The sequence below is a fragment of the Anolis sagrei genome, chromosome 1, assembly GCF_037176765.1.
Source record: "Anolis sagrei isolate rAnoSag1 chromosome 1, rAnoSag1.mat, whole genome shotgun sequence".
NCBI lineage: Eukaryota > Metazoa > Chordata > Lepidosauria > Squamata > Dactyloidae > Anolis > Anolis sagrei.
In genome coordinates this window covers 19,804,799-19,831,942 of record NC_090021.1, presented here as the reverse complement: position 1 = coordinate 19,831,942, position 27,144 = coordinate 19,804,799, and the positions used below count along the sequence as shown (strand labels likewise).

The window sequence follows — 27,144 nt, the reverse complement described above, 5'->3', positions numbered from 1 at the left end:
AAAAAGAAAGAAAGAATTTTGGCTTTTTAGAAGAATTTCTGAGTCCTCCAAAGGTTTTTTTTGGGGGGGGGGGGCATTTGCCAGGGAGGGCTGTCCCTCTTACATCTATTGGTTTTTAGCCTTCTACCTATATAAGTCCATGGTTGGATCTTATCTGAAGTTCTTCCCACCTTTTAAAATCCCCAAGTAATGTCTAAGTCTTGTGCAAGTTGCAGGACAACCCAAGGCCTTGCTCAAGAGTGTGTCTGCTGCAAGATTTCAGTGTGTCTATGCATTTTATCTCAAGAACAATGTGGGGTGGTAAAACTTATTATTAGCAGGATTTGAAGAAATACTAACATGGACCTAAATGGATGTGCAATGAGACACAATCATACTTATTTAGTAGGGCATTAGATAATGACTGTTTCAGAAATGAAAATAGAACTGTGAAATGTCAGTAGCATTGTGGGTGGGCAAGCAATGTGGCCAGAGGGATGATTTGGATCTTGGGCTCTGGGGTAATTTTATATCTGACCTTGCCTTTTGAAGCTTCCAGGAAGTGCCACCTCCACCAGCTATTCCAACCTTCCAGTACAGAAAGCATAGCCTTTGCTATCAAAGTGTATGATTACCTGCATAGTTTGTAGAGCATTACTAGATAGCTGGTGTTAGTAGAGTTAAAGCTCATTGTTCATTTTGGAAGATCATCTCAATAGACAAATATATGAGCTCATTCACTTTCCTCTGAGAATAAATTGGCCTAGTTGAGAGAAATATTACTCCCCCACCCCCCAAAAAGTTTCCAAATATACTAGATATATCTTTGTTTAGACCAGATCCCCCCAAAACTCTGGTCTTCTGGGTATTTTGGACTTCATTTCCCAGAATCCCTGATCATTGGTTAAACTAGCTGAGGCTTCTGGGAGTTAAAGTCCAAAACAACTGGAGGGCTAGAGTCTGAGAATTACTGGTTCAGACTTTTGCTCTGTAAAGCTTCTGCTTTTAACTACACCTTGGATACTACCTTCAACTGGGAGAGATATCCACACACTTGGAGACTTGGTGGATGTTCCCTAATTCCTTGTGGAATCTAGAGATGTGTGAAGTGGCGGAAATCCAATTAGTAATTCATTTCAGAGATTCGGATGGCCCCCACTTCATTTTGTAAAGATTTGAAGGGGTCCCGTTCCAATTAATAATACAAATCTTCAAAGCTTCATAATTATTTCTTTAAGATTTGTTCCCTTAGTGGCAATAGGGAAAATTTAGAGGCTTGTTTCTCTGTCATTTTTATTGCTATCGGTGTGAAACATGGCACAACTTTAGGCAGCATTTCCAACTTTAAGCTTTAAGTTTCAGAACATTTTAGTCACTGATTTTTAGGAATTTAAAAAAAAACATAAAAAAGCTTTTACATTTTTTTAAAAAAATTACAGGGACAACATGAGCATGGCAGTAAGCCTTCCAACTTTGGGAACAATAAATCTATTCGCTGATTTTAAAGAATTTTTCCGATTTAATCACACATGATTAACCTACACTGATGTGAGCAGAATTCTGGGAAATGTAGTTTAGGGTTGGGCCTTTTGAATACTCTACTACAGACACCCTCACCTTCCCAAACTACATTTCCCAGAATTCTGCTCATGCCAGAAGAATGAGGCTGTCCTTGGTACAGCCCCAGCGTGATCACTTTCATAGCAATGAGACTTATAAACATTAAACACACATGGTAAGCTGATAAAAGAAGGATTTGAGAGAAAGGTAAGGGCTGGGGAGGGAGTATAGCAAACTATCTACCTATGGAAATTTGGAAAATGTAAGTTTGGGGTTGGATAATTTCAACAAAGGAAGGTTACAGACTGGATATGAAAGGACAGAAACAAACAGAATTATTACAAATTGGCCCTAACAGTAATTTTCACATGAAGAATAGGGAAGAATTGGTTTTCAATGTATATGTGTTGTTTGATAATGTTATGCTTATGATTTTGCTCACTTCGTATGTTTTTGGTGTTTTGTTATATGGAAATCATCCTGAGTTCCTCAGGAGAGATAGAGCGGTATATAAATAAAGTTTGATAAGTTTTTATATTATAAAAAGCTACTATAAGTTTAAGTTTTAAGGAACACAGAAAAACAGAATAGACCTCCAAACACACATCTTTTTCTCTCTTCGGCAAAGACAGAGAAGACACAGAGATGCTGTGGGGAGGAGACTAGCTTAGCAGAAAGCTGCCTGATCGGCTTTATTCTTGTGGTTGTCTGACAAGGAAATAAACAGCATGCAGTTGCCCTTGTCAGTCACATCAGCTCCCACCCCCTCCCATCCCAGACAATTATGGATGGAATATTTTAAATTGAAAAATGCCTGCCATAGATGTGGGTGAAATGTCAGGAGAGAATACTTCTGGAACATGGCCATACAGCCTGGAAAACCCACAGCAACTCAGTGGGAAAAAAAGATCTGAAACAACAAATCTTTATTAATCTCTCCAAAACTTTCCGAGGTTTCTGTTTCAATTCTTAATACTTCAGAGGGATCTCTTTCTGATTAGTAATTTGGAAATTCGTAGTTACGAATCATACACATTTCCGAATTATGAAATGGAACTATGAAGCTTTGCACACACCTAGTGGAATCTAATTTGGTGCAAGTGAAGTGGGTTTTCTGTGTTGTAAATACCCGCTAACATTCATGAAGCTTAAAAAAATCTATCCTTGTGCCAAAAGCTTTGACTCATTGTAATTGGCCTTATATGTGTTTTGGTATGGTGGTCTTGATCAGGCCACAATGTATGACATCCAGGCACACAGTTCCTTCTGGAGAGAAATGGTCTGCCTGTGAGGTCAGCTTCAGTTACTGCAAGACTATGGCAATATGTTATATGTGAATCTACTATTGTTAGTGTGAAATGCAGCTAAATGCAACTGACCAAAATCTTGCAAATATACTTTAGCTTTTCAAACAGTTGTTCTGTCTTTTTGGTCTTATTTCACAAAGTGCTGGTATCTCTCTTAATCATCTAAATGCCATAACATCAAATAGTCAAGGCTGCTGTTAATTTAATGTTGCCCATCTGATGTAATCTCTTCCATCTCTCTAACTCCTGAAATTAGACATGAGAAGAAGGCCTCAGTCAACATACTGAATGTGTTTGTACATGGAACACACTCTCCAGGGATGATGACCTGCTGTCAGAGGATATCAGTCCTTTATAAAACAAATGTCCAAGCCTTCTAGCACAGACTGTAAGTGATTTTAGTACTGTTTGACAATTCATTTCTATTGCTAGCTTTTAGTGTCTGAATTGCTCTGTATTGTAATGGGAGAAAAAGCTATCTTTGTATGCTACTTGACAGTTACAGTCTCATCACACAAATTCAGTACCAAACATAAAGATTGTAGAATTGCACTAAAGTAGGTGATTCAGTAGTGACCAGAAGGTTTTTCTCTTTTCCAGCCATTTCCATGAAACACAGCCAGAAACCGCTATATTGGGTGATGACAGAATTTGTTGATATAGCCCTGATAATTTATGATGTGTTGTACCTTGGATCTCTCATCCTGCATCAAGATAGACCGATAAAGTGGTCCTCATGCCCAGTCCTACAGACATTCTAGCATTATCAGCTTGGAAGATGAGGGTATATATTCTTCTACACTTTGGAGTATCTCAAATTAACATGCTTCAAGATATACACATAGAACTGAGCAATATTCTTAGGAAATGAATAGAAAAATTAGTCTAGTGAATTTGTCTGGAGAACCTCAAGTGATGTTCACAATCCTTCTAATCTTTCTTCTTTTCTGCAGGAAAAATTATGTTTAGTAGGGAGATACTTTTTATGCTGCCGTTGGTAAATAAATGAGAGATGGAAGTCCTTAGAAGTCTACTTTTATTTTATTTGTCGTGTCAGATCAACCAGTCAATTATACTACTTTTCCAACTGAAGCGAGCAGAAGTCTACTGCCCATCACCTAAAGATCCATCTTCTACCTAGCCTTGATAGAGCTCTGTGCCTGTCTTTCTAACCCCATAATTCCTCAGTAGAGAGATATCCAAACAGCAAATTTCAGAAGCACTATGCTGTAAACCTTAGAAACATTGACTTCATTCTCTGTTAGTCGCTCTTCTCGGGAGGCCCTACTGAATCAGTTGTGCAGAAAACTTGATCTCATTAAAACAACGAAAGACAGATGAAGCCAGTGTTTCAGATGAAGAAGGAAGAATGAAATTAGGATGTCACTTAAAACCCAAGGAAATGATTGGATATTGATTCCACATGGACATTACTATTTTTTCCTGAGTTCACATATCATTTCCGGAAGGCTTCACATAGTGTAATTCTAAAAGGGGTAAACAGAATGATCATCTATTGAGATTAAATATTACAATGATACATGCAGCATGTGCATATCTGTGTGGCTTTTATACTTTTATGACTAAATGTACTACTTATTTTTTTTACGCATGATTATTTTTACATGCATCTAATCTATTTGATAGGGATATAAAGAATAATTGTAAATCTTCTCATCCTCAATTAGAAATTGTTACCTGTACACATAAAGACAACATACTGAAAACATAGATTCATTTCAATCTTTTCACAAAACATCATAAAAACATTGCTTTTGCATGAAAAATTCTGTTCTTTGTATATATAAAAAAACAAGCTTTGCACAAATAGTACATTCACAAAACAGACAACATTTTTGCACAATATGTAGACACTCTCATGATCACCCAGCTGGAACATATGAGTTTTTGTTTGGAGGAGGAAGAGTGGTAAATATAAAAGGTTTATTATGAACAATTTGAAATTCTTCATTATTTTATGCAAGAATGAAATGAGCAAAGATTGGCATCCCAACTATTTAGCATTTTTATAATTGTGTGTTATGTCTCAATGGAATGGTACAGTTTGGCCCCAATCCAAAGACTGCTCCAAGGACCATATACTATTTTTGTTTTCTCAGTGCCCTTCCACACAGCCCTATATCCCAGAGCACCAAGGCGGAAAATCCCACCTTATCTGAATGTGGACTCAGATAACCCAGTTCAAGGCAGATATTGTATGATTTTCTGCCTTGATCTTGTGGGAAACAGGACTGTGTGGAAGGACCCTGAAAGTGGGAAGAGAAGAGAAGTGCTTTGAGTTTCTCCCTTCCCTGTGGAACTTCCACTGTCGAGAAGTAAATTCAATCTCAAATGCTTTCCATTCTCCCAGAAAGCTCTCAAACCATCAGGAAGTATAGGATTGTTCTGCAACAGATATAGATTAATCCTCTTTCACTTCAGTCAAAAGAAAGGATGAAACTTCCCAGAAAATGGACATAACTGGCAATATACTACCCTTAATGCCATTAGTTTGCTGGTTTAAGTCTTTAAAAGTTTTAGATAAGGTTATATCCCACCAATTGATGGAAGAATGGCTTTGTTTTTGTTTCTATAAACAAAGTGCTGTGAATCTCAGGAGATTTGCAGCACTAAAGTCTATTAAGGGCAAGATGGTTTTCATATTAAAATTTAATGCAGTTTGTCTGCATTAGTTATGACACATTTAACACTTTATAGTCTTTCTCTCTTTTCCTGCTCATACCCTCCCTCCCTTCCTTTGCATCAGTGAACCAATTGGAGTCAATACCAATTCTTGTTTTGTTTCATAGCAATGGGTCCGAACTGTGACCTGTGGACTGCATGCTTTGGGGCACCAAAGTGTGATCCAGAAGCCTCTAAAAGTCCCCACCAACCATTAAACACATTTTCCCAGGTTATTTTTCAACCATTATGAAGTGGCTCAAAACTACAGCAAAACACAGTAGTTTTGCTCTCCTATCCTCAAGCTCCCCCACATAAGTTAACAATAGAAAACAATGGCTGAAATGGAAGTCAGCTTCTATTTCAACCAAATTCCAACCAATGGGGGGGGGGGGGGGTATAGCTTTTGAACAATTTTGGGATGCCCAAAAATGGAGGGTAAAATTTCTTGAGGATGTGGTGCCTTTGGTGCATTACTGAAGAGCATGTTTCAGTTTCTTCGCCTTTCAGTTTTGCTCCAAAGACACAGAAAAATGGATAAGCAGTGCCTGTTTGCAATTATTCCACCTTTTTAGGCTCTACCCCAAGTATTAAGACTGTTGGAGTTGTTTTCTTTGTGTGACTTTAAATGTACAGGGTTCCATATACAATAGTGTAGAATGTGGGCCTTGTGTTAAATTTCAAACAAATAATTTCAAGCACTGCCTGAAATTCAGAATTATGGCTAAAGTAATGGCAGCTCCCCTGCAACAGATGTGATAAAGTCTGGAAAGAAGCAGATGGTGCAACCAGAGTGAGGTCTGTAAAAAGCCAAGTTGCTATAATACATCAGAAGAGCCAAGGCACCAGGATGTGAAAGCTCTTCTGTATTGCCAGCTCTTGTGGTTTTATAGCAAGTCTTGTTAATTCAAAAGCCCAACAGGTCCTGGTAAATTGGACTTGGCCGGTCCAAAAAAAGAGGAAGGTGCCAATGATACTTTTTGTAAAGTCACTTGTGTAGTTGAAGGGAAAGATGTTCTCTGCCTAAAAACCAGGTGAGTCACTGCCAGTCAGACATCACCAAGCTAGATAGAACAATGGTCTGACTCTCTGTGTTCTGTATAATAAAACCTGGCAATTGAACAAAATGTTCAACCATCATTATTATGAAAAAAACTGTAAAAATTACAAAATGAAAATTCCTATTAATGCACCCTATTTTTTATAATTTCCTTGGCTGAAGATAAAAAGCAATAAAAGATAAAAGCTTATCATGTAAGCTATCTTATGTCTTTGAAGATTCCGAAGATTAAGAGCTAAGATCTTGGATCAGGAAATGTATAGTATGATCCTTATATCAATGGGAGATACATTCTAGAGATAAATACATGAAATCACAGGTTTCAAATGCTATATTTTCAAGCTAAAAGTGAAATAAGAATATATGCTATCCCACCCACCCCACCTTATGAATGGGAGAGTAGTTGAAGGGAAGAATCACATGATGGGGTACAGGTTTACTCTCCCTTCCTTGGAGCCAAATCTGGCAGGAAGTCCAACATCCCCACTTCTCCCCCCCAATGTAGCAGCTGCTCAAAAATTTCTACCCCCACACAACATTTGATTTTATATATGAAGGTACTCTTCCAAGCAAACTGGATATATGCTACTTTAGATGGTTCTAGCAGGCCAAGAGGCAGTAAAACAACAACAACAACAACAACAACAACAACAATGCAAGCAATAACATAAGAAAACAAAAATAATGCAATTAATAACTTGTGGCCAACACCATCCTCTAACTCATGCCAATGACATTTCTAGTCTGTTTGGAAAATGGATTGTTACAGAAACATATTAAAATCATAGAGGGTACTTTCAATATCCTTTGATTTGTATACTCAGACTGGAGGGCCCATGACTGAGAGTTCCAGTTTGGAGGCATTAGAGCTGGAATAAATTTTGGCCCTGCTCCAAGAATGCTGGCTGAGAGAGAGTGCTTTTTTTTTTTTTTTTTGCCACCGCCGCATGCAAAGAACCAAAATGAAAAGAAAGTAATATAAAAAGTTGACTAACCTAACCCACCTGAGCTCGGCTCACAGGGATCAATGTCCTCATCATCACTGGGGCATTCGGCCGAGGCCACCAGGATGTCATCTGTGGTCTGCAAAGGAAAGAAAGAGCCCATTTGAATTAATCAAACTTGTTCAAGTATGTCCTCATCGATATTACTGTCCAGGTTTGCATCCGCAGGCAGTCATCCAAGATCTTCAGAGACACATAACCCCCGACCATTTTTTTAAAAATGATGATGTAAGTTGCTCTTTTGTACTCAATCTTGGATACAGATTATGTCACCACTCTGTATTTTTCTAAATAATGAGGTAATATTCTTTTTTTAATTGAGAACTAACACAGCAGATGTCCAATGAGACAGATGGTGTTGCTTTCTACCTCCCTGATTCTGACTGCAACACTGTTGGTCTCCAGTTTTATTTCCTCTCCTACACCTCACTATGTTTCTTGTATTTTCCTCTTCTTTCTTCAACATAGTCCTACCACATTTGGAAAGAAAACCCATTTTAAGCTTTACTTTGAGAAAAAGCTCTCCAGCCACTATTAACCAGTTCTGTCTTGTCTACCTGTTACCTTCATGTTTGTACTTATAGATTGAACCTTTTGGGCTCTAGAGATAGAACACTATGTTAATCAATGTCAGTTCTTTGGTGCCCTTAGATCCCACTTTTCTCCATATCTTACTGTGCCTTTGTCTCAATTCCTGAAGAAAAGTGGGGTACAAGTATAGCAAAGGAAGACTGTCAGCATCTGTAACTACAGATGAACTACAAATGCTCTGCCTCATATATGCTTACATGGTAACAAACTCCCACAGCATTCCACAAGTCCCACTCTGAATATTTTTCCTGAAGGCTGCAATCACAAATGTTTGTTCTTCTGATTATGAAGGATACTTTATACTCATAAAGACAAAGTAGGCAACATTTAAGTTCAATGGTTCAATATCTGTTTTAAGATACTGAACTATGGAATGGCTTCCATCTTTTATAACACAGATATAGAGCTTGTGAAGTTACTGTGAAAAGAATGAATGTGCTGACTCTAAATGAGACCCCAAGCAACACCTTGGCACATCTCAGCAAAGAATTGCCTGAACAAGTTATTATATTGCCATAATGGGGAACTTCTCAAGCTTTGCATCTCAGTTGCACTTCAGAAGGTGAAGTGGTTGAGCCCATGCTTTACATTCAGAACACATCCACCCCCATATTGAAATCCAGGCATCTTCCACTATAGGGCCATTGAAAAAAGGGTCTGGAAAATGGGCCAGTGCTGTGAAGCAGGAATGTATGAGAATTTCAATTGAATTTTCAAAGGGGTAGCTGTGTCACAGTGAAACTAGACATTAAATGGAATGCATATACCATGAGATAAAGCTGCTTTTCATCTTACAATGAGACCTTTTTCATATATGTCTTCAGCAGTCAGATTTGAAAATTAAGCCTGTGCTTAATTCTAACCTCCCAATAGCCATCCACCAAGAAAAACACACCAAGTATAGGAGAAATTGTTTAAAAAATGACCTGGTATGACAGTTATCCATCATCACTTGGGACGTACCTCAGTAAAACATGTAGTAAGCACACACTCTAGTTCCATCTGTATTTTGTACACCAAGGGCAGTTCCACATATCAGTAAATTCTGCTTCAACATGGGTTTAAAAAATCCAGGTCGGGACAAATTGTAGTTTGCACACCAACCACAAAAGTCAGTGATTTTGCGGCTGGGTGTCTATTGCTCCTGGAAGCATCTGGGAGAATACCCAACACCCTAATCCCTCCCCCCCCCCCCCAATCCCTTTTAAAAATAAAAGGACTTACCTAGCCTTCATTAGTGTTGTGCTGGAGCCCTCCTGGTGCATAGATATGATGTGCCAGAAGAAGAAAGGGGAGGAGCTGTTTCCCTCCCCCCCCCCCTTTTTCCTGTTGCATGATTCCTATGCACCAGGAGAGTTCTGGCACCATATTAATGGAGGCCAGGGAAGTTCTTTTATTTTTCAAAGGAGTTTGGGGGTAGGGGTGGGGAGGGGGTTGGTGTCATGACCGTTTCCCAAGCTAATTTAGATAGAAAAACATAGGACTACTGTCTGGACTGCCCCCTCAAATATCCAGAATTTTTGAGGGAGCGGTCCAGACAGCGGAAATAGTGGGGTTGCCCCATGCCTTCCAAGAAGGTGTTGAATAAATGAACTAACAAATTAATTTGCGACAAACCAGGGTTTTCCTTGTTTGTGGTGAATGAATTCATTTTTCTGTGGGACATCATTTGGGTGCCCCACTTTAAAATGTGGAAACTCCCACTTTAAAAGGGTTGTTTGGATGTGCCCCAAACCACTTAAAGGTAACCTTTTAAAATGTGGAATAAATACTGAGAACTGGGAAGCCCTGGCCCTTGAGGGTGAAAGTGAGAAACCTGCTGAGAGAAAGGTGTGTCAAGCAAACCCTGATTGAGACCACTCTCCATCTTGAAATCTCATTGTGACAGACCATACGCAATAGAGCTCTACACTCACTTATGAACACACTGCCAAGACCTTCCCCTTGGAAGACAATCATACTTGGCAATGAGTGATGCCTATGATGATGAACACCAAATAGTGTAAAGCCTTTGAAAATAACAGGGTTATTAGCATGTGAACTTTCATGGACAAACATGCATAAAGAGTACAATTAGTCAGATGCATTTTAAAATAACTTACCAACTTTTTCCATTTTTTACAAATGGAAGAAAAAAAAGATTTGAAAAATGAAGGAGAAATCAAAACTGAACAATACGTCTATTCTTACCACTGAGACCTGGGTTTATTTGTTACTCAGTTTGATGTTAGTCAAGCCCGAAATCTCCAAATCCAGATAGACAAAGGAATGTGAATCATTATTAGGTGGTTTTATCATCTTCATACAATTGTCACATTTTCTTTAAAGTCACATCTGACATCTACTTTACTTTTCCAAATACTAAAGAAACAAAAAACTAACATGATCCAGGACTGCACAATGCCAATGGAGCTGTGGACAACATTCTTTGAGTGCTTCAGTTTCTTTTCCTTTTTAATTGGAAGGTGAAATATAGATAAAAGCTCTGCTTGGCAAAAATGAATTTTGGTCACTATTAGAAGAACACATGAAAAATGCACACAATTTGCAGGGCTGTTGCTTTGACAGGTTTCCTTGAAAGGGGGGGGGGGGGTATAGAGAGCAAAGGAGTGTGTAATGTGTAATGAGATGACACACAGAGAGATAAAATCATAACAAGGTTTGCTCAGATTAGCAGACCTCTTGGGTAACTGGCCAAATTCATCATAATGGTTAACTTCTAAGACTTCTTTAAGAGTTTATTTATTTCAGATATTTATATCCCGTCCTTCCTGAAGAAGGTGGAGTTGTCAACTTTCCTTTACTACAGCTTCATTCCTCTGAGTGTTAATACAAGAGAGCTGGATGATTTCTGTGATGGGGGATATGCTTTTAAGGTTTGGTAGGATTATATGCAGACATGATGAGTGAGTCGGATAAAAAAAAAACTCTTGAGAGTCATAGCTTGCTGAAAGCCATACAAAGAAATTTCATGATGAGATGACTATGTTCAAGGTGCCTCAGTTTGGGAAAGTGAGCACATAAAGACACAAGTGGATTATGCATGGATTTAGAGAAATTGGGCAGGAGTTACAGCTGGACTTCTATCTATGGGAGACTGGTGGAGCTGCAACCATGGGGACAGTGAATCAATACGTAATTTTATGGTGGCTCTTCTCACAACTACTCTGAGTTGCATAGGAATTTGCCTAGGTCCTATTCACAATAGAGGTTTAGCACTGGGGCGGCTCTCCTATCACCTGAAGCAGCTTCGGAAACTAAGGATAGATCCCACACATCCACTCCAATTGTTTCCCAGTGTCTCGACTACTAAGGTTGCCTGTCGGGATGAGGTAGATCAGCTGTTCTTGTGATGCAGGAACAACAATCTGATTCTTAACATCAAAAAGACCAAGGGCTACTTCCAGACGGAAGTAAAACTCATGCTGAAGGGTGTTTAAAAAATCCACTTTGTAGTGGATTTTACCCCCCACACACAGCAACCCCAAAACACGGGCTTTCCCAGGGAAAGTGGCTACATGCCATCCCAGTTATTATTGGGATGGCATGCAGCCACCCCATAGTCACCCAAAATTCATTCTTAAAATGAAAGAAAAACCAAGAGGACACCCACCTACCTCACCCCCAAAGTAATCCCTTAAAAAAATGAAAACATATCTGGCTGCCATTATGTTTCTTCTCATGACCTCTTGGCAGGAGGAAATGATGTGCCAGGAAGGGGGTGGGTAGAGGAAAATCAGTCCACAGCCCCCTGTCTCCTGGCACATCATTTCCTCATGCTAGGAGGGTGTGAGGAAGAACATAATGGTGACCAGGTATGTTTTCATTTATTTTAAGGGATTATTTTGGGGGTGGGGTGGGATGGGTGTCCTCTTGGTTTTTCAAACTCCTGGAGCTCTCAAACTGAGATGGCAACCAGATGGATAGGACTGTATGGACTGACAATTGTGGAACTGGAATTTGACTATGAGATTGTGAAAAGCTGACCGTCAATGAGGTTTGCATTGGTTTTATTGCTTTTATTGGTTTTATGGTTGTTTTTGTCTATATTAATTACTGTTCTGTTAATTGTGTTATTGCCAGAATTGTTGTTTTGTTAACTGATGTTATTTTTGTTGTTGTTATGTGATGCGGGCATCGAATTGTGCCTTGCTTTTGTAAGCCGCCCTGAGTCCCCTCCAGGGTGAGAAGGGCGGGGTAGAAGCAACCGAAATAAATAAATAAATAAATAAATGGCTGTGGGGATTGGGCCCAAGTTACAACCTACAATGTCGCAAAGTTTTGTGCAGCAGCATACAAAATCCGCCAGGGAATGACTAGTTCCAAAAGTCAACTGTGTGTCCAGTAATCGTCTTCCCTGAATCTACAATCTGGTGATGGATCTGGACATTGTATGTTTTTACCCTGTTTCCCCTTCTGCTCCCTCACCCATATTGTGTTTTTAGTAGTTGTATTTATATTTTTAATGTACCAAACATGCCAGGTTTGTAAGGAAATGTGACACTATTTCCTGTGCTGGTCAATGACCGAAATAAATGTTTTGATTTGATTTGATTGGGCCCAAGGATTGTGTGACTCAGTCTCTGAGTCCAATCTGCCCAGGGCCTAAACCTGGTAAGACCAGAATCTTACCTAAGACGCAAATCTTACTAAATATTAAATTAATTTTGAACTTTAGTTCAGTTTTACCAAAGGCATCTTTTGAATGCCTCCACTAAAAACCAAGACAGGTCCTGGTATTTGGGCCTATCTGGCTGGGCCCTAAAAAGCTTATAGTGGACTACAGAAAGAATGGACCAGAAATTCAGCCCTTGGTCATAAATGGAGACCAAGTAGAGCAGGTGGCCAGTTTTAAGTTTCTGCGTGTCACTGTTAAGGGGGATCTGGCCTGAGGCCCTTATACGGCAGCACTGGCACCAAAAGGCACCAAAAGGCACCAAAAATTGAATGAAAAACTGCTGGTGACTTTTGACCATTGTGCTCTAAAGTGTGTCCTAATCTACTACATCTGCACATGTTTTGGTAACTTCACAGAGGCAGATAAGAAGATTCTCCAAAGGGTCACCACTACTGCAGAGAGAATCATTGGTTGTCCTCTTCCTCTTTGAAAGAACTTTATAGGTCCCACAGCCTTAAGAAAGCTCAGAGCATTCTTGAGGCTCCATCTCACCCAGAATATTCTTTTTTTTAAAAAAAAAAAATATTGCCTTATGACAGACAGTACATTGTGACAAAAACAATGACAAACAGACTGAGAGATTTAGTAGCTTTTATCCTAGAGCTGTGGCAATGTTGAATCCCATGGTTTCGCATTGATTGGGGTGTGTGCCGTGGTGGTTGGGGTGTGGAGGGATGAGTGCTTTGTTTTGTGGTGTGTGCTGGGGAAGGCATTTAATTTCATTGTGTAATGGCAAGCTATTCTATTCTATTCTATTCTATTCTATTCTATTCTATTCTATTCTATTCTATAAAGCTATTTTAATTGTGTGCACTGGAATTAAATCCCAATGAACTCAATGAGGCTTACTTTTAAGTAGGGATATATTTGATGGCACAATAAATTTATTAATGATTGTTCATTGTCACAAATCACATTGCTAATTTGATTCTATCTGTAATGCTGTACATATTGTCATACTGTAGAAGTTGTGTGTTCCTGTGTGAATATGTGTTTTTATTAATGTCTTGTTAACCCCAGTCTCCAAAAGGAATATTGAAATCATTTGGTTAGCTCTTCCTATTTGAGGCTGGTCAGATTACATTCTGGAACTGAAAGATAACTTTGCTGAAAGCCAATACTTTGCTTGCAAAAAAAGAAAAGAAAGAAATAGGCTAAACTGATGGGTTTTCAAGCAGAAACCAACAGGGTATGAAAAATTAGGAGGGAGTTCATGTGGAAAAAAATAAAATTTCATTTCAGGAGGCAAGATTAACTGAGCAATTTTCTCGCCAAGACTGTGTAATTTAAATTTAATTTACTGTGTGTGAAGCTGATCTCTTTGACTGGCTGTTGAGACAGTTGTAGAAAGAAAACTCAAATATGTCACATTGATCAATATTATTTTCAAGCTTCCCTCTTCCTTGCACCTAGAACCTTTCGTACAACAGATCCATTTGTTCATTCTCTATCTAACATGATACAATATAGGTATGGGTGACATGTGGTCCTCCAAGTATTGTTGGATAGAACATTCACCAGCCTTGGTCAGTTATGACCAGGAAATGTAAGATCTGGAATATCAGAAGTTACTCATCTTTGAGTTGGGAGAGTTAGTTCAATTATGGGAATTTTGTTCAGCCTGAGAACTGCATTCAACTTTGAAGTTCCCAGATGCCATATTTCTATTGTGGGCAGGACAAAAAAACAAAGGATGGAAACAAAAATATTTATATATCTTATTTTAAGGGTCTTACTGCTAATAGAAGAGATGTTTCAAACTTGCAGGTTTGGGGTAGGGAAATATACAAAGGCTGAGAAAAACAACAAACAATATGACACTAAGAATGGGCATAGAGAAATTGGGAGGCCCCCATAAGTATCTGGGATTGCAGAGTGGTAGAATTTCTTCTTAAATTTCCATAAACCCAGCCTTGTGTGCCTTAAAGTTGTTTTAAACTTAAGAAATCCCTAAGATGAACCTATTACAAAGGGTACTTTGTTCAAAGGTTGATGCCTTTGCCTTTCTAAGACTGATGGAGAATGACTCTCACAATGTCACCATATGGCTAGGGTACCCATGGTTGAGCAGGGATTCAAATCTTTGTCTACCAAATTGTTATCCAGTGCTCAGAACACTATGCTACATGGTCTTTCTTAAACATAGCCTAGGCTTACTTCATTGTGAAGTTCAGGCCACACTGCTCTAGATTTCTAAAGAGTTATTCTCTTAGTATGCTAGGGAAGGAAAACATCAAAAATGATTATTTTTAAAGGTCTTTCCCAAGCATAAGGAAACGTTTATGCAGAGAATTCTGGACTGACAAGAATATTCAGTTTTGGGACCTATTCTGTACAAAATTCACTAAGAGTTGTGTGTGTGTGTGTGTGTGTAGGAAACAGAATCTTCTATGTAGGAAACAGCCACTACAAGAAAATAGCATTACTATGCCTACATATGTGAAAAAATGTCTTATATGAGAAACATGTTTGAATTTTGTGCACAGTAACTCTCAAATTGTGGATAGTTTTTGAAAACAGCATTGTTCTTTGCAGCTTCCTTTGAGAACCAGATGGTCAAGAATTGCATCCTCAGCACATACCACTGAAACTGGGACACTTTATTGTAGACTGGACCAATAAGGCTATTTATTAGATAAACTGAAAATAGGTAAATACAATTTTGGACTGGACAGGTCTGAAGACTATTCTCATAGGGCTCTTTTTATTATTTTAATCTGAAATCGTGAGACTAAAATAATGCAGAGGTGTGCACTTGCTTTGGAAACACACAAAGAGACATTAGCAGCACCACACTGAAAAGCCTTTCATATTGAGGTTAATCTTTTCAAAATTAAAAGTTGGCTGACAGTTGTAACGATGGGATTTAAAAATAATTTCTTAGTGGATCATGGCCCAGGTCTATCATGTATGAAATGTATTTAATTTCCTGGGGGAAACAGATGATATATTACAATGTTTCTGTGTTTTCTCCTTGGATGCCACAATTCCAGGTGCCTAGAAAGTCTCCCTTTTTCCTGCCACTGACTGGATCAACCTGAAACTGAAAAAATTAATCTGACTTCATCAGTTTCCATTTTTACTCCTTCTTTCACTAACAGCCATTGCCACTATAATGGGATCAACTAATGAGCCATGTAACTCTGTTCCTCATGCACAGCATGTGGTTTAGTAAATGAACTCCTGTCTTTTCAAAATAATAGCCACTGTTGTTTCAAACAACCATTTTCATGCTTCCTGTTTACACTACATAATTTTAACTCCTTGTTTCTACTTTAAACTGCCAATGAAATTTCGGGGTTTATAGTCTAATGATGCACTATAAATGCCAAGATGAGAATTCTAAATAACATGCATTTGAGTTTGGACTAAGGCTAAGTCTATACCAGCTGCTAAATCTGGGGCCGATATGGTGAATTTATGCATCGGACTGGCCTAGGAAGCAGTCAGACCCACCTGGCCAAACCCACTGCAGTGGTGCAGTGGTGTCTTCATGGTCCAGATTGCCAAGACTGCTTTGGTCCCACTGTACCATTACCTAACCCTCAATTTTGCCCCTGCTGCTCTGAGTCATCCATAGAGCTCAATCTGAGTTCCTGCCCATCACCATCATCCCATGCTGACATCAGCAGAGATGGCCACAAAGATCAAGGGGCCATTCTCTTCTCCTTCTTGCTCATCACACAGGTCTGCTGCTGATGTTGAGGAGTTCAGATGTAGCTCCGTGCACCGGCACAATCCAGCCTCTTTTGCTGCACTGATGAGCATAGTGAAAAAGTGATGGTATTGGTGCCCCATTCGGAAAGCGGATTATTCTAAATTGGACCTGATCCTGTTCTCCAGGCTTTGAAGACACAGAATATTTTGGAGGTTCCAGCTAGCTCTGGAGTATCTGCTGACTTTGACCAAAGGAAAAAACTCACAATATTCAGCTGAAGTTAGTGAATACTATGGAGCCTAGGATATTTTTTACATGTAGATTTGAACTAAGACTCTGGGAAACCAGGACTCAGATCCCTAACTGGTCATGGGAACCCACTTATTGATCAAAATCTCTCAGTCTCAGAGGATGACAATGGCAAATCTCTTTTGAACAAATGCTGCCATGATAGGTTCACTATAGACTTGCTGTGCATCTATAATGTCTTGAAGGCACATAACAGTAACAATAACTTTGGATCCCATAGCATAAAACTATGACAGTTGATGTGGAATTATAGTGCTATAATTATGTCTGGTTGAAGAGGTTCTCAGTTTCCTTTTGGGGAACAGACTACAGATATCAGGAATTATTCCTCCAAGGTCCATTTTGTCAGAGAAGCATAGTCCCTTTTTGGATGTCTCAAATTACAGAGAATTGGGTCACCTTGACAATTTTGAATATGTGGTAGAAAGATTTTGCTTATGGTCCTCACTGCTGAAGAGATTGCCCATTGTATGAATGAGGCTGTGCTGTATTCAAGCAGGAACAGAAACTAATAGCATAAGGCTGATTAATGGGTAAACTTCTCAGCAATCCCTTCAGAAATCTGAGCATTCATTTTTTAAATTGGAAATGGCCTTACCTCCACAGGGTTATTTAAAACACACACATTGCAATGATTAATGTATTAAAACTAAAGAAACCTACATCAGCGTTTAAGACCGAAACATTTGCTATGACTCCAGACTGAACTGGGCTCAGGAATTGTGTCTGAATTATTATATTGATTGTTACATTTCAGTGACTGTGGGCTGTTTCAGGCATTTTACTGGACAAGTGTTTATGGTTAAACACAATGGTCAAATTATAGTTTTATGTTATGAGAAGGAGTATAAGTAAAACTTACATATGTGTATTTTGCCTTCATTGTGGCTGCTAGCTATGTTGCTTAGTCCAGAAGCTTCCATTTTAGATTAACCACCATTTGCCAAATTAATCAGACCAACTAACTATGGTTAATGTTAACTATTGTGTGGTGAAACTAGGAAACTACAAACCACAGTTGGAAAATATGACCTATTTCAATGAGCCAAATTAACAAAACAGTCACCCCACCATATTCACTGGGATTAGGAGCACAAATCCCCATGAAACTGAAAATATGTGAATAAAGAAATTGATTTTTTCTCCCCAGAAAACACCTTTCAATACATTTCTATGTTTTCCGGCATGACTCTATTGTCAATTTCTGCTGAAAGCTGACCACAGAATAGCATTGGAGAGCATAGAAATTCCTATGAGAGGTGTTCTCTCTAGAAATTTCTGCCTTCCAGCATGACTGGTAGAAGTTCACCATAAAGTCATACTGGAGGACCTAGAAATGCCTAGAAAGAACATTTTTAATCAAATCCATGAAGAATCAAAGTTCAAAACTGCAAATGTGGAAGGACAACTGTAGTTTAAAGTTTACATGTGAACCTATTCATGATGGTGTTGAGAACAATTTATATCCTACTGTTTTCTCAGTTCAGTATTTGAGATGGTTAATGAATGCTCCCACAAATACAACTCAGCATTCGCAATATACTTATGTAAAATACAATTAAACAATTAATGGAATTAAAATTAGTTAAAACTATGACCATTAAAAGAAAACAATAAATGTAAACATGGCATGTTTTGAAAGACCCTCCATCCCTGAGCAATCAATACTGAAATAGAAAAGATTTCATCTGCCTGTGGAAGAATAGTAAGAAGGGTGTCAGCCTAGCTTCTTTATGAAGGTACAGTAGAGTCTCACTTATCCAACATAAACAGGCCAGTAGAATGTTGGATAAATGGAAATGTTGGATTAAGGAAAAGTCTATTAAACGTCAAATTATGATTTTACAAATTAAGCACCAAACCATCATGTTTTACAACCAATTGCCAGAAAAAGCAGTTCCGTACACAGTAACATTATGTAGTAATTACTGTATTTATGAATTTAGCACCAAAATATCACAATGTATTGAAACAACTGTGGATCTAGGCATGAGACAGACTGAGTTGGAGAATACAGAATGTTGGATGAGTGAAGGTTGGATATGCGAGACTTTACTGTAATTACAGAACAGTAGTTGCCATCAAGAAGATCATCTCACATGTTCCCAGCAAATACACCTGTTAAAGTGGTCAGACAGACAGAAGGTAAAATAATTCTGGATCAACTGAAATGGAAGCACAGCCTTTCAATGTTGTCCACACAATCACTATGGAGAAAGAGGGAGGAGGGTACAAAACTTGAGATTTTCATTATAGCTTGTTCTCTCCATTCTTACCCATAGCTTAATGTTGTGTGCAAACCGTCACAATATCGAACCATGCTTCTCAGCTTATCATAATGGTTCAGCATTAAATTATTTAACTAGTAAGAATAATGCTTCTTATGAAGAGTAGAGCACTTTGAGCTAGATGACCAAGAAGAATGAGAAATGGAAAGGAAAGTTATGGGCAAGCTGAAAAACTTCATGATATTTCATCTAAGATTTCTCAAACATCTACACAGTGTTGCTTACTGAAGTTAATGACACAGTTACCATTGATTTTGATATCTCTGAACTGCACTCATTTAGTGAAGACACTTCTGTTTGCTGGGAACATGTGACTGCACTTATTTTGTGCAGATCGATGAAATGCAGGGTCACTCTCTGTATTGAATCAAATGTTCAGAAACATGCATAATCAGAGAGTATTTGGTGCCTGCTCTTTCTGCACATCCAACTTCCACTAAAGCTAATGGGCATTTAGATACACAAGTACTGGAAAGAGAATGCATTTAATTGCCTTCCAATTAGAAGAACATGCTTCATTAGCTCTGCTGTTTTGCTAAAGCTTGTTTTCATGAAATGGCTTCTACTTGTGGAAAATTTCACCCAGGTGTTTGAACCTGTTTGTTTAAATCAGGATTTCATTTCATCCCAACAGATTCCACATCAACAATTTTCAATCTTAAAAAGAGAAAAATAAATAGCACCTAGAATCACAGAATTGGAAGAGACCACAAGGGCCATCTAGTCCAACTCCCTGCCATGCTAATTAAAAACATGATGCAAACTGTATTTCATATTGATAAAACAGATATGATCTATTGCTTAACTTCAGGTTATTTTGTATTCCCATGATAGGGAAAAATAGATATAGACTAAATGAAGTTTATATCTGAGTTACATTTTTATCTTTGGGGATATTTAAATACTATTTGTAAAATTAACATCAGGATGGGAAAATTGTGACCTGTGAGCTACATGTGGCTCCCACTTATGTTTTTTTTTGGTGGGGGGTGGGTGGGGGGTTGGTTTTTTGTTACCTTTTTTCCGTGTCAGAAGCAACGTGAGAAACTGCAAGTTGCTTCTGGTGTGAGAGAATTGGTGTCTGCAAAGACGTTGCCTAGGGGATGCCGAGATGATTGATGTTTTACCATCGTGTGGGAGGCTTCTCTCATGTCCCTGCATGAGAAGCTAGAGCTCGACAGATGGGAGCTTACCCCGCTCCCTGAATTCAAACCACCATCATGTCGGTCGACCAGTCCTGCCAGCACAAGGGTTTACCCCATTGTGCCACAAGGGTCTCCGGTTACTGAAATACCTTCAAACTCTAGGGGATGGGGGCAATTTTGCCATTCTTTCATCCCCTATCTGTTTTAGGCTGTGGAGCTATCTTTTTAAAAGAAAGTAATAAACCAGAAGTCAACCTGCTATGGATCTCTGTGGATCATTAGGTCATTTGTAAAGCTCCGAAATGATCACTAATGCTCTGGTACTTGGTGATGGTGGTTTACTCATTTCAGTTTGAGTCTCACTTATAGAGTGCTATCATTCTGTTTTTGTGGCAAGATATATTCAGAGGAAGCTGGGCACTACTTCTAAAGCTGGGAGACTGTGTCTAGCCTGAGGTCACCAAGTAGGTTTCAATGGCTGTGCGGATTCAAACCTTGTCTCTCTGCATTCTAGCCAAACATTCTGGTCAAACTTGCTCTCACATTAGATCTTTTTGGTGGTTGGTGAAAATAAATATACTTACTTTCTTTTTCCTTAGAGTATTACAACATTCATTTCTCTGTCTCAAGTTTAATAACAGTGAGTTCTTTAAAAAACCACAAAAGTGCTCTGAGAACCTTGCTCCATTCAACAAGATTCGTTTTTCCTACTGCATTGTATTACCTGGAGGTGGATGGTTACCTCCTGGTTGTTTTCCACTAAGTAACCACATTCCCAACTGAAAGAGGGAACCTTGGATAAGGGTCTAGAGCTGGAATAGTAAGGGGTCATCAGTCCCTCAGAGGGCCCCATCCAAATTATGCCCAATGTCACCTATGGGCTGTGAAGGACCCACTTCCATGGTTGTGGCCCTCTCTGAACCCTTTTAGGTTCAACTGAGGACTTCTTTCTAGCAGAAAATGACCCAGAAGGTATTTTAGATTTAGAAAACCTACAAACACTTGCCATGTGCTACAAAACCAACCAAGGATCTATTTATCTCATGATTTCCCTCGAATCCACCAAAATGGCCCTGAAGATCAAGGCACATTTTCCCCATATTTGGTTAATATACATTTGCTCTGGATGCATTGAATAATATCACAACTGGCTTTAACAAGAACTATGTGTGTGTGTGTCAAAATGAAAGGTATCACTATACTGAAATTCAACCAGGTATTTTGTTTCATAATGGAAAAAAAACTGCAGGTGTAGACCTGAGGGAAACAGACCTTGGAAAATCTTAGAATGTTGCTATAGCAATAGTCTGGGAAAATATATCTATGAGCTTCATTGTAGCTCTTGAGTATGCAGCTGAGTACAAGAATGTAGGTTCCCTCTCACTGGCTGCACAATGTCTGTAAGCTTATTGTATGAGGATAAGGCCTGCAAATTACTGCCACTATAACTTAAGGCTTCAAGTAACTGGGGACTGAAAAGTATTCAATTTATTTTGTTGAATTTCCTAAACGCTGCATTGCTTTTTAGATCAGGGCATTCAATGGACTGTTTCATTTATTTTTGCATTAAAATGAAAGAGGGCTACTTAAAGATAAAAAAGCAAACCATTATTTTTACCCTTTCTCTGTGGCATTATTATGCATTCCTATAAGGCAGACATATTTTGTGCTTAAAATGCTATCTCTACTGAAAATGATATGAATTTTTCCCAAGGCAAAACAGGGGAAGAGAAAGAACATGATAAACAAGCATTCTGCAGGGAGTTAAAACAGAACAATGGAGATAATTAGGGGGTTTTGTTGGACTTCAAAATAAATATACATTTACACTGCACACTGTTGCCTACATGTTTTAGAGCACAATGCCAATCAGGCTCTATCAGCATTGACAATGATCAGGGATGATAGAAACTGTAGTGGAAACCCAGGGATGCTTGTTGGGGACAAGGCAAACAGTGCAATATAGCTGTGAACTGAGATAACCATGGAATGGATGAGTAGACATACCATGGATGAACAATGCATCCCTCCTAAATATGTTCAATTACTAACAAAATATTATTTATTTTAATATAAATTTTAATTATATACATTAACAGCTTACAGTGTAACCAAAACACAAAACAATGAACATTTTACAAACACATAACCCCACCACCAAGGCCTGGACAAGTATCATTTCCTTTGCAATAAATTTATGAGTCTATTAGTAAACAAATGTCATATCCAAAATTTTGGACCAACAAGATTGTATTGTTTTCCCTTATCACTCCCTAAAATATATTTAATGAAAACCGACCAATATGAATCAAATTCTGATCTATTAATTTTCTTCCTGAACACCCTCATTTCCATTGATAGTTTGTCATTTAAGGTTACGGTCCATACCTCCCCATACCATGCTTCCAGCATGAGATTGGTTACCCTCTTCCAATTCCTTGCAATTGTAAGTCTCTACACTGTAAGTAAAACAGACACCAGTTCTTTTTTTCTCTTTCTAAGTTCAATTTTGTGGCATCCATTAATAATTCTAACCTAGCATCTGGGGAAATGTTTAATCGTGTAATGTTACCTATTTCCATAACAATATAATTCCAAAAACTCTTCAGCTGGGGGCATTCCCGCCATAAAGGAAAATATGTCCCTTTGTGCATGCCGCACCTCCAGCAGAGGTTACTTTGCTTCCTGTCCATCTGCTGTAATTTAACTGGTGTGGTATATCATAGCTATATGACTTTATACATGTTTTCTATTAATCTGATAAACAAATTCTTAACCACTCTCCACTTTAGAACCCTTTTCCAGTCAAGATCCATCAGAGACCCTAGATCTTCTTTTCATACCTTTTCTAACAACCCTATTTCCTCACCTGTTAACCCATTGTATATATTCCCAATTAATCCTTTCCAAGGTATTTCTTGCTTTTTAAGTTTACTTAGCCATTATTCTTATTTATTTAACTCTCTAACACATTACACTTGATGTTAGCCAAAAGGCTGAGAAGCAATTTAACTCTACATATGGGATTTTTACCTAACCAGTCCTTTTCCCATTTATATAGCTGCTGCCTCTCAAACCAATTCAGGACACCTTGTTGCTCTAATTTATTAAATTTGCCCACTGAATTTTGTATCCATTCCTTCCAAGAAAGAGCTGTTTCTACTTCCACTATTTTTTTCTTAAGTTTAACTCTCAGGTCTTGTGGGAAATTTTCCAGTAAAACTATTAGGGTTAGGGGAGAAACTCCTGGGAATATCTTGTTTTTTAACTTAACCCAAGTCTCCATAACATCTTTAGCCAGATTATTTTTATACCTCTTAATTACTTTGCCTATTTTTGACATGAAAAACATTTTCCCATAATCTCTTTACAAACATTTGCCTTCAAGTTTCTGCCAGATTAATTTAGGTTCTGAGAGCAGCCTAAACACACTTTTTATTATATGCGCCTGATAGTAGGTTTTCACTTCTGGTATTCCTTATAAAATATTAAAGATGCCACTTCTACACTGATATTTCTTGGCTCTAGGGAAATATATGAGCTTTTGGGGCACCCGATGTCCCCATAAAATATGAAGTAAACACTACAGTTGCACAAATCTGGAGATATCTGAGCTAGTAAATAAATTCAATTATCCTTTCTTATAATAGATGTACTTGGTACTTATACTTGGTTAAACATAAAAAAAACCAAGATTCTGGCAGCTGGACTAAATGATAACTGGAAATAGAGGGAGAAAACATGGAGGCAGTGGCAGACTTCATATTTCTAGGTGCAAAGATTACTGCAGACACAGACTGAAGCCAGGAAATCAGAAGATGTTTACTTCTTGAGAGGAGAGCAAAGACCAATCTCTATAAAATAGTGAAGAGTAGAGACATCACACTGGCAACGAAGCAATTGCATTCCTCGTAATAACCTACAGATGTGGTAGCTGGACCATAAGGAAGGCTGAGCGAAGGAAGATAGATGCTTTTGAACTGTGGTGTTGGAGGAAAGTTCTGAGAGTGCTTTGGACCTCCAGAAGATCCAACCAGTCCATACTTCAGGAAATAATGCCCAACTGCTCATTGGAGGGAAGGATATTAGAGGCAAAGATGAAGTACTTTGGCTATGTGATGAGAAGATAGGAAAACTTAGAGAAGACAATGATGCTGGGGAAAATGGAAGGAAAAAAGAAGAGGGGCCAACCAAGAGCAAGATGGGTGGATGGTATACTTGAAGTGACTAGCTTGACTCTGAAGGAGCTGGGAGTGGTGACGGCCAACAAGGAGCTTTGGCGTGGGCTGGTCCATGAAGTCATGAAGAGTCAGAAGTGATGGAATGAATAAGCAACAAAAACTTGGTATTAGCTCCTTAGTTCCTTCTAACTACCAGAATAGCCATGGTTGCTACTATTTAGCTCTGCTATAAGAGCAAAAGTGAGAGGGGAGAAGTAGGCAGCTTGCTCTGGGCAAGAAAATATTTCCTGGGTTCTGATGCTCTGCTGATAGGGAAAGAAGATCCAATCTATATGTTCTTGGGTAAGTTGGTGGGATGCAATCAATTCTCTTGCTCTTCCCTCACCCTCACAAGCATCATTATAAAAACTCAGAGAATGACCTACACACAAACACACACACACACACGCACACACACATATATATAATCCCAGAAATTCTTTGAACAAGCTCTGAAAAACACATGTTGTTTTCTATTGCGAGCTATGGGGAACTGTCTCACTCCTATACCATATTGTTATCACAGATATCACTGAAATAGGTCCTGAAAATTATGCCACCTCCTCCATTTTGTGTGTGTTATTTAACCTAAAACTACTATTGCATTCTTGAAATGTCTTCTTTGGCAAAAACAGGGTTGGGCTTGGCTTGTGTCTGTTATTTAGCTACAGCAACACAGGGTTTTTTTTCCTGCTTAAAATCCATCAGGGTTTAAAGCGTCCTACATAAAATGAGGCCACAGGGGAAACTAACTACCTTTTGCATTTGCTGCTAAGATGCCAAACACAGAAGAACCCAAAATATACTCACAGACCCTCTTACTTTTAGCCTCAACGATTCAACTGTTTCAGTGCTTAAAAATACACTTTTCTGTCTGAATGGCTTTTCCACCTCACAACATCCATGTATTTATGGTGTGCCCTGCCTGCCTTCATGCCAACAGCGGGGACGCTGCTGTTCTTGCAACTGTGCCTTTGGAGCCGTCTTCAGTGGCAATGCTTGAAGTAATTGCACAAGATGCAACATAATTATTCATGCAAATTCCTTTTCAGACATTTCAAAAAACCTGTTTCATTAAATGTGGATGAGCAGTGCCGAATGGCTTATTAACACTGGCACCCTCTAAATGTGCCAGCCAATTTACACTGTATTCCTATGCATATTGGAAGAGCATCTTTTTAAGTGGATTACTGGGCTAATCAGAGTTAATCCATCCCAGATACAGAACACCTCTCCTTTGGCAGTCCTTGGGCAAACCCAAACTAGTAGGGAATGGTAGTATTGGAGTTTTCATGAGATCACAGCACTTTTCTTGTATGTACTTATTAATTCTGTTTTAAATGTGGTTTTAAGTGTATATTGTTAAGGCATCGAATGGCTGCTTGGTTGTAAGTTGCTTTGAGTCACCTTCAGATTTGAGAAAGGCGGGATAGAAATATCGTAAATAAATAAATAAATACATTTTCCTCATTAATACACTATAGTACTTTCCTGTCATGTGGGTTGGTTGTTGTGTCTTCAAATAATTTCTGATTCATGGTGATCCTAAGACAAACTAATTGTGGTATTTTCTTGTTGCCCTTGTCTTCCTTTAAGGTTGGGAGAGTGGGGCTTACCCAAGGCCACCCAATGGGTTTCCATGGCTAAGCAGGGATTCAATGAGCCATAGTCCACCTTTCAAAACATTACCTCACATTGGATTTGTGTAACTGACTTTGCCTAAATGGCACTTCTGCCATTTGGTCCCATGGACAAGGAAAAGTACATGTGTGTGGTACATAGAAATATACCGTCACTACTGTTGTTCTTAATTTCCATAGCTGGGAAGGAAAGCTAGGTTGCTAGGTTGAAAACTGGAGATGACTCTTGTGCCTTCTATTGTTGTGTGGAAGAGAGCATTTCAGCAACTGTTGCTTCTCAAGCAACTAGGGAACAAGAAAGACCTGCTGAAGCTGTTTCCTACAAAACCATTAAAGATACAGCTTTCTCCATTTTTCTTTTATTCCGGCCAGCCTATTGCAAATAATTCATTGGAATTATTTCTTTACCTTAATTCACTTAAGTGGATACCTTAATCCACTTTTCCTGCAATAAATTTACCATTCATTTTTTTTTACAATGTTAAAATGACATATGCTGTCATTTGATGGCTTCTCATTATGACAAGCCATTACTGAAACCTCTTAAGTAGTAACTCAAAGCTCAATAATTTAAAGCACAATTGAAAGAAGGAACTCATTTGTGGAGTTTTAGAAAGCATTGTAGGCTCATTGAATCAGATTCCCTTTATATTTTAGCATCCATGGGTTTGTGTGGCCACTAATATTTCTCAACTCCAGATGTGGGGAGAAACAACCTTGCCTAAGCTCTCCACTTGGCCTACTTTTCTACATTTCATCCATGTGTTCAACCATGTGCAGTTTGCACTCAGGTTAGCTCCCCCACTCAGCCAACCTTAGCCATGGCTTTACCTTCTCTGTCATCCCCTGATAACAACAGAATCTGCAATGAAACCATCTCACAGTGCTGGTTTCCCACCCTAAAGGAGGCATACAAAGTTGTTCTGCCTAAATACACTATAATAGGATTATGCTAATAATCAAACCTCGGCTGCATGCCTTGATTTGTACTTTAGGCAAGTTGTTACGACTTGTGCATCTGTT

At 38.7% G+C, this 27,144-nt stretch overlaps 1 protein-coding gene across 44 annotated transcripts in view; it reads right to left on the bottom strand.

The window, feature by feature from the left end:
- The window catches only part of NRXN1 (neurexin 1), a 1,138,555-nt gene that overhangs the window by 22,161 nt on the left and 1,089,250 nt on the right, over nt 1-27,144 (bottom strand). For 32 of the 44 annotated variants that reach the window (XM_067462984.1, XM_067462983.1, XM_067463040.1 and 29 more), the window contains one exon: nt 7,584-7,671. In XM_067462984.1, coding sequence (XP_067319085.1) covers nt 7,584-7,671 — 88 coding nt within the window. The remainder of the gene's footprint in view (nt 1-7,583; nt 7,672-27,144) is intronic. The other 12 variants (XM_067462987.1, XM_067463046.1, XM_067462997.1 and 9 more) reach the window with 1 other exon arrangement.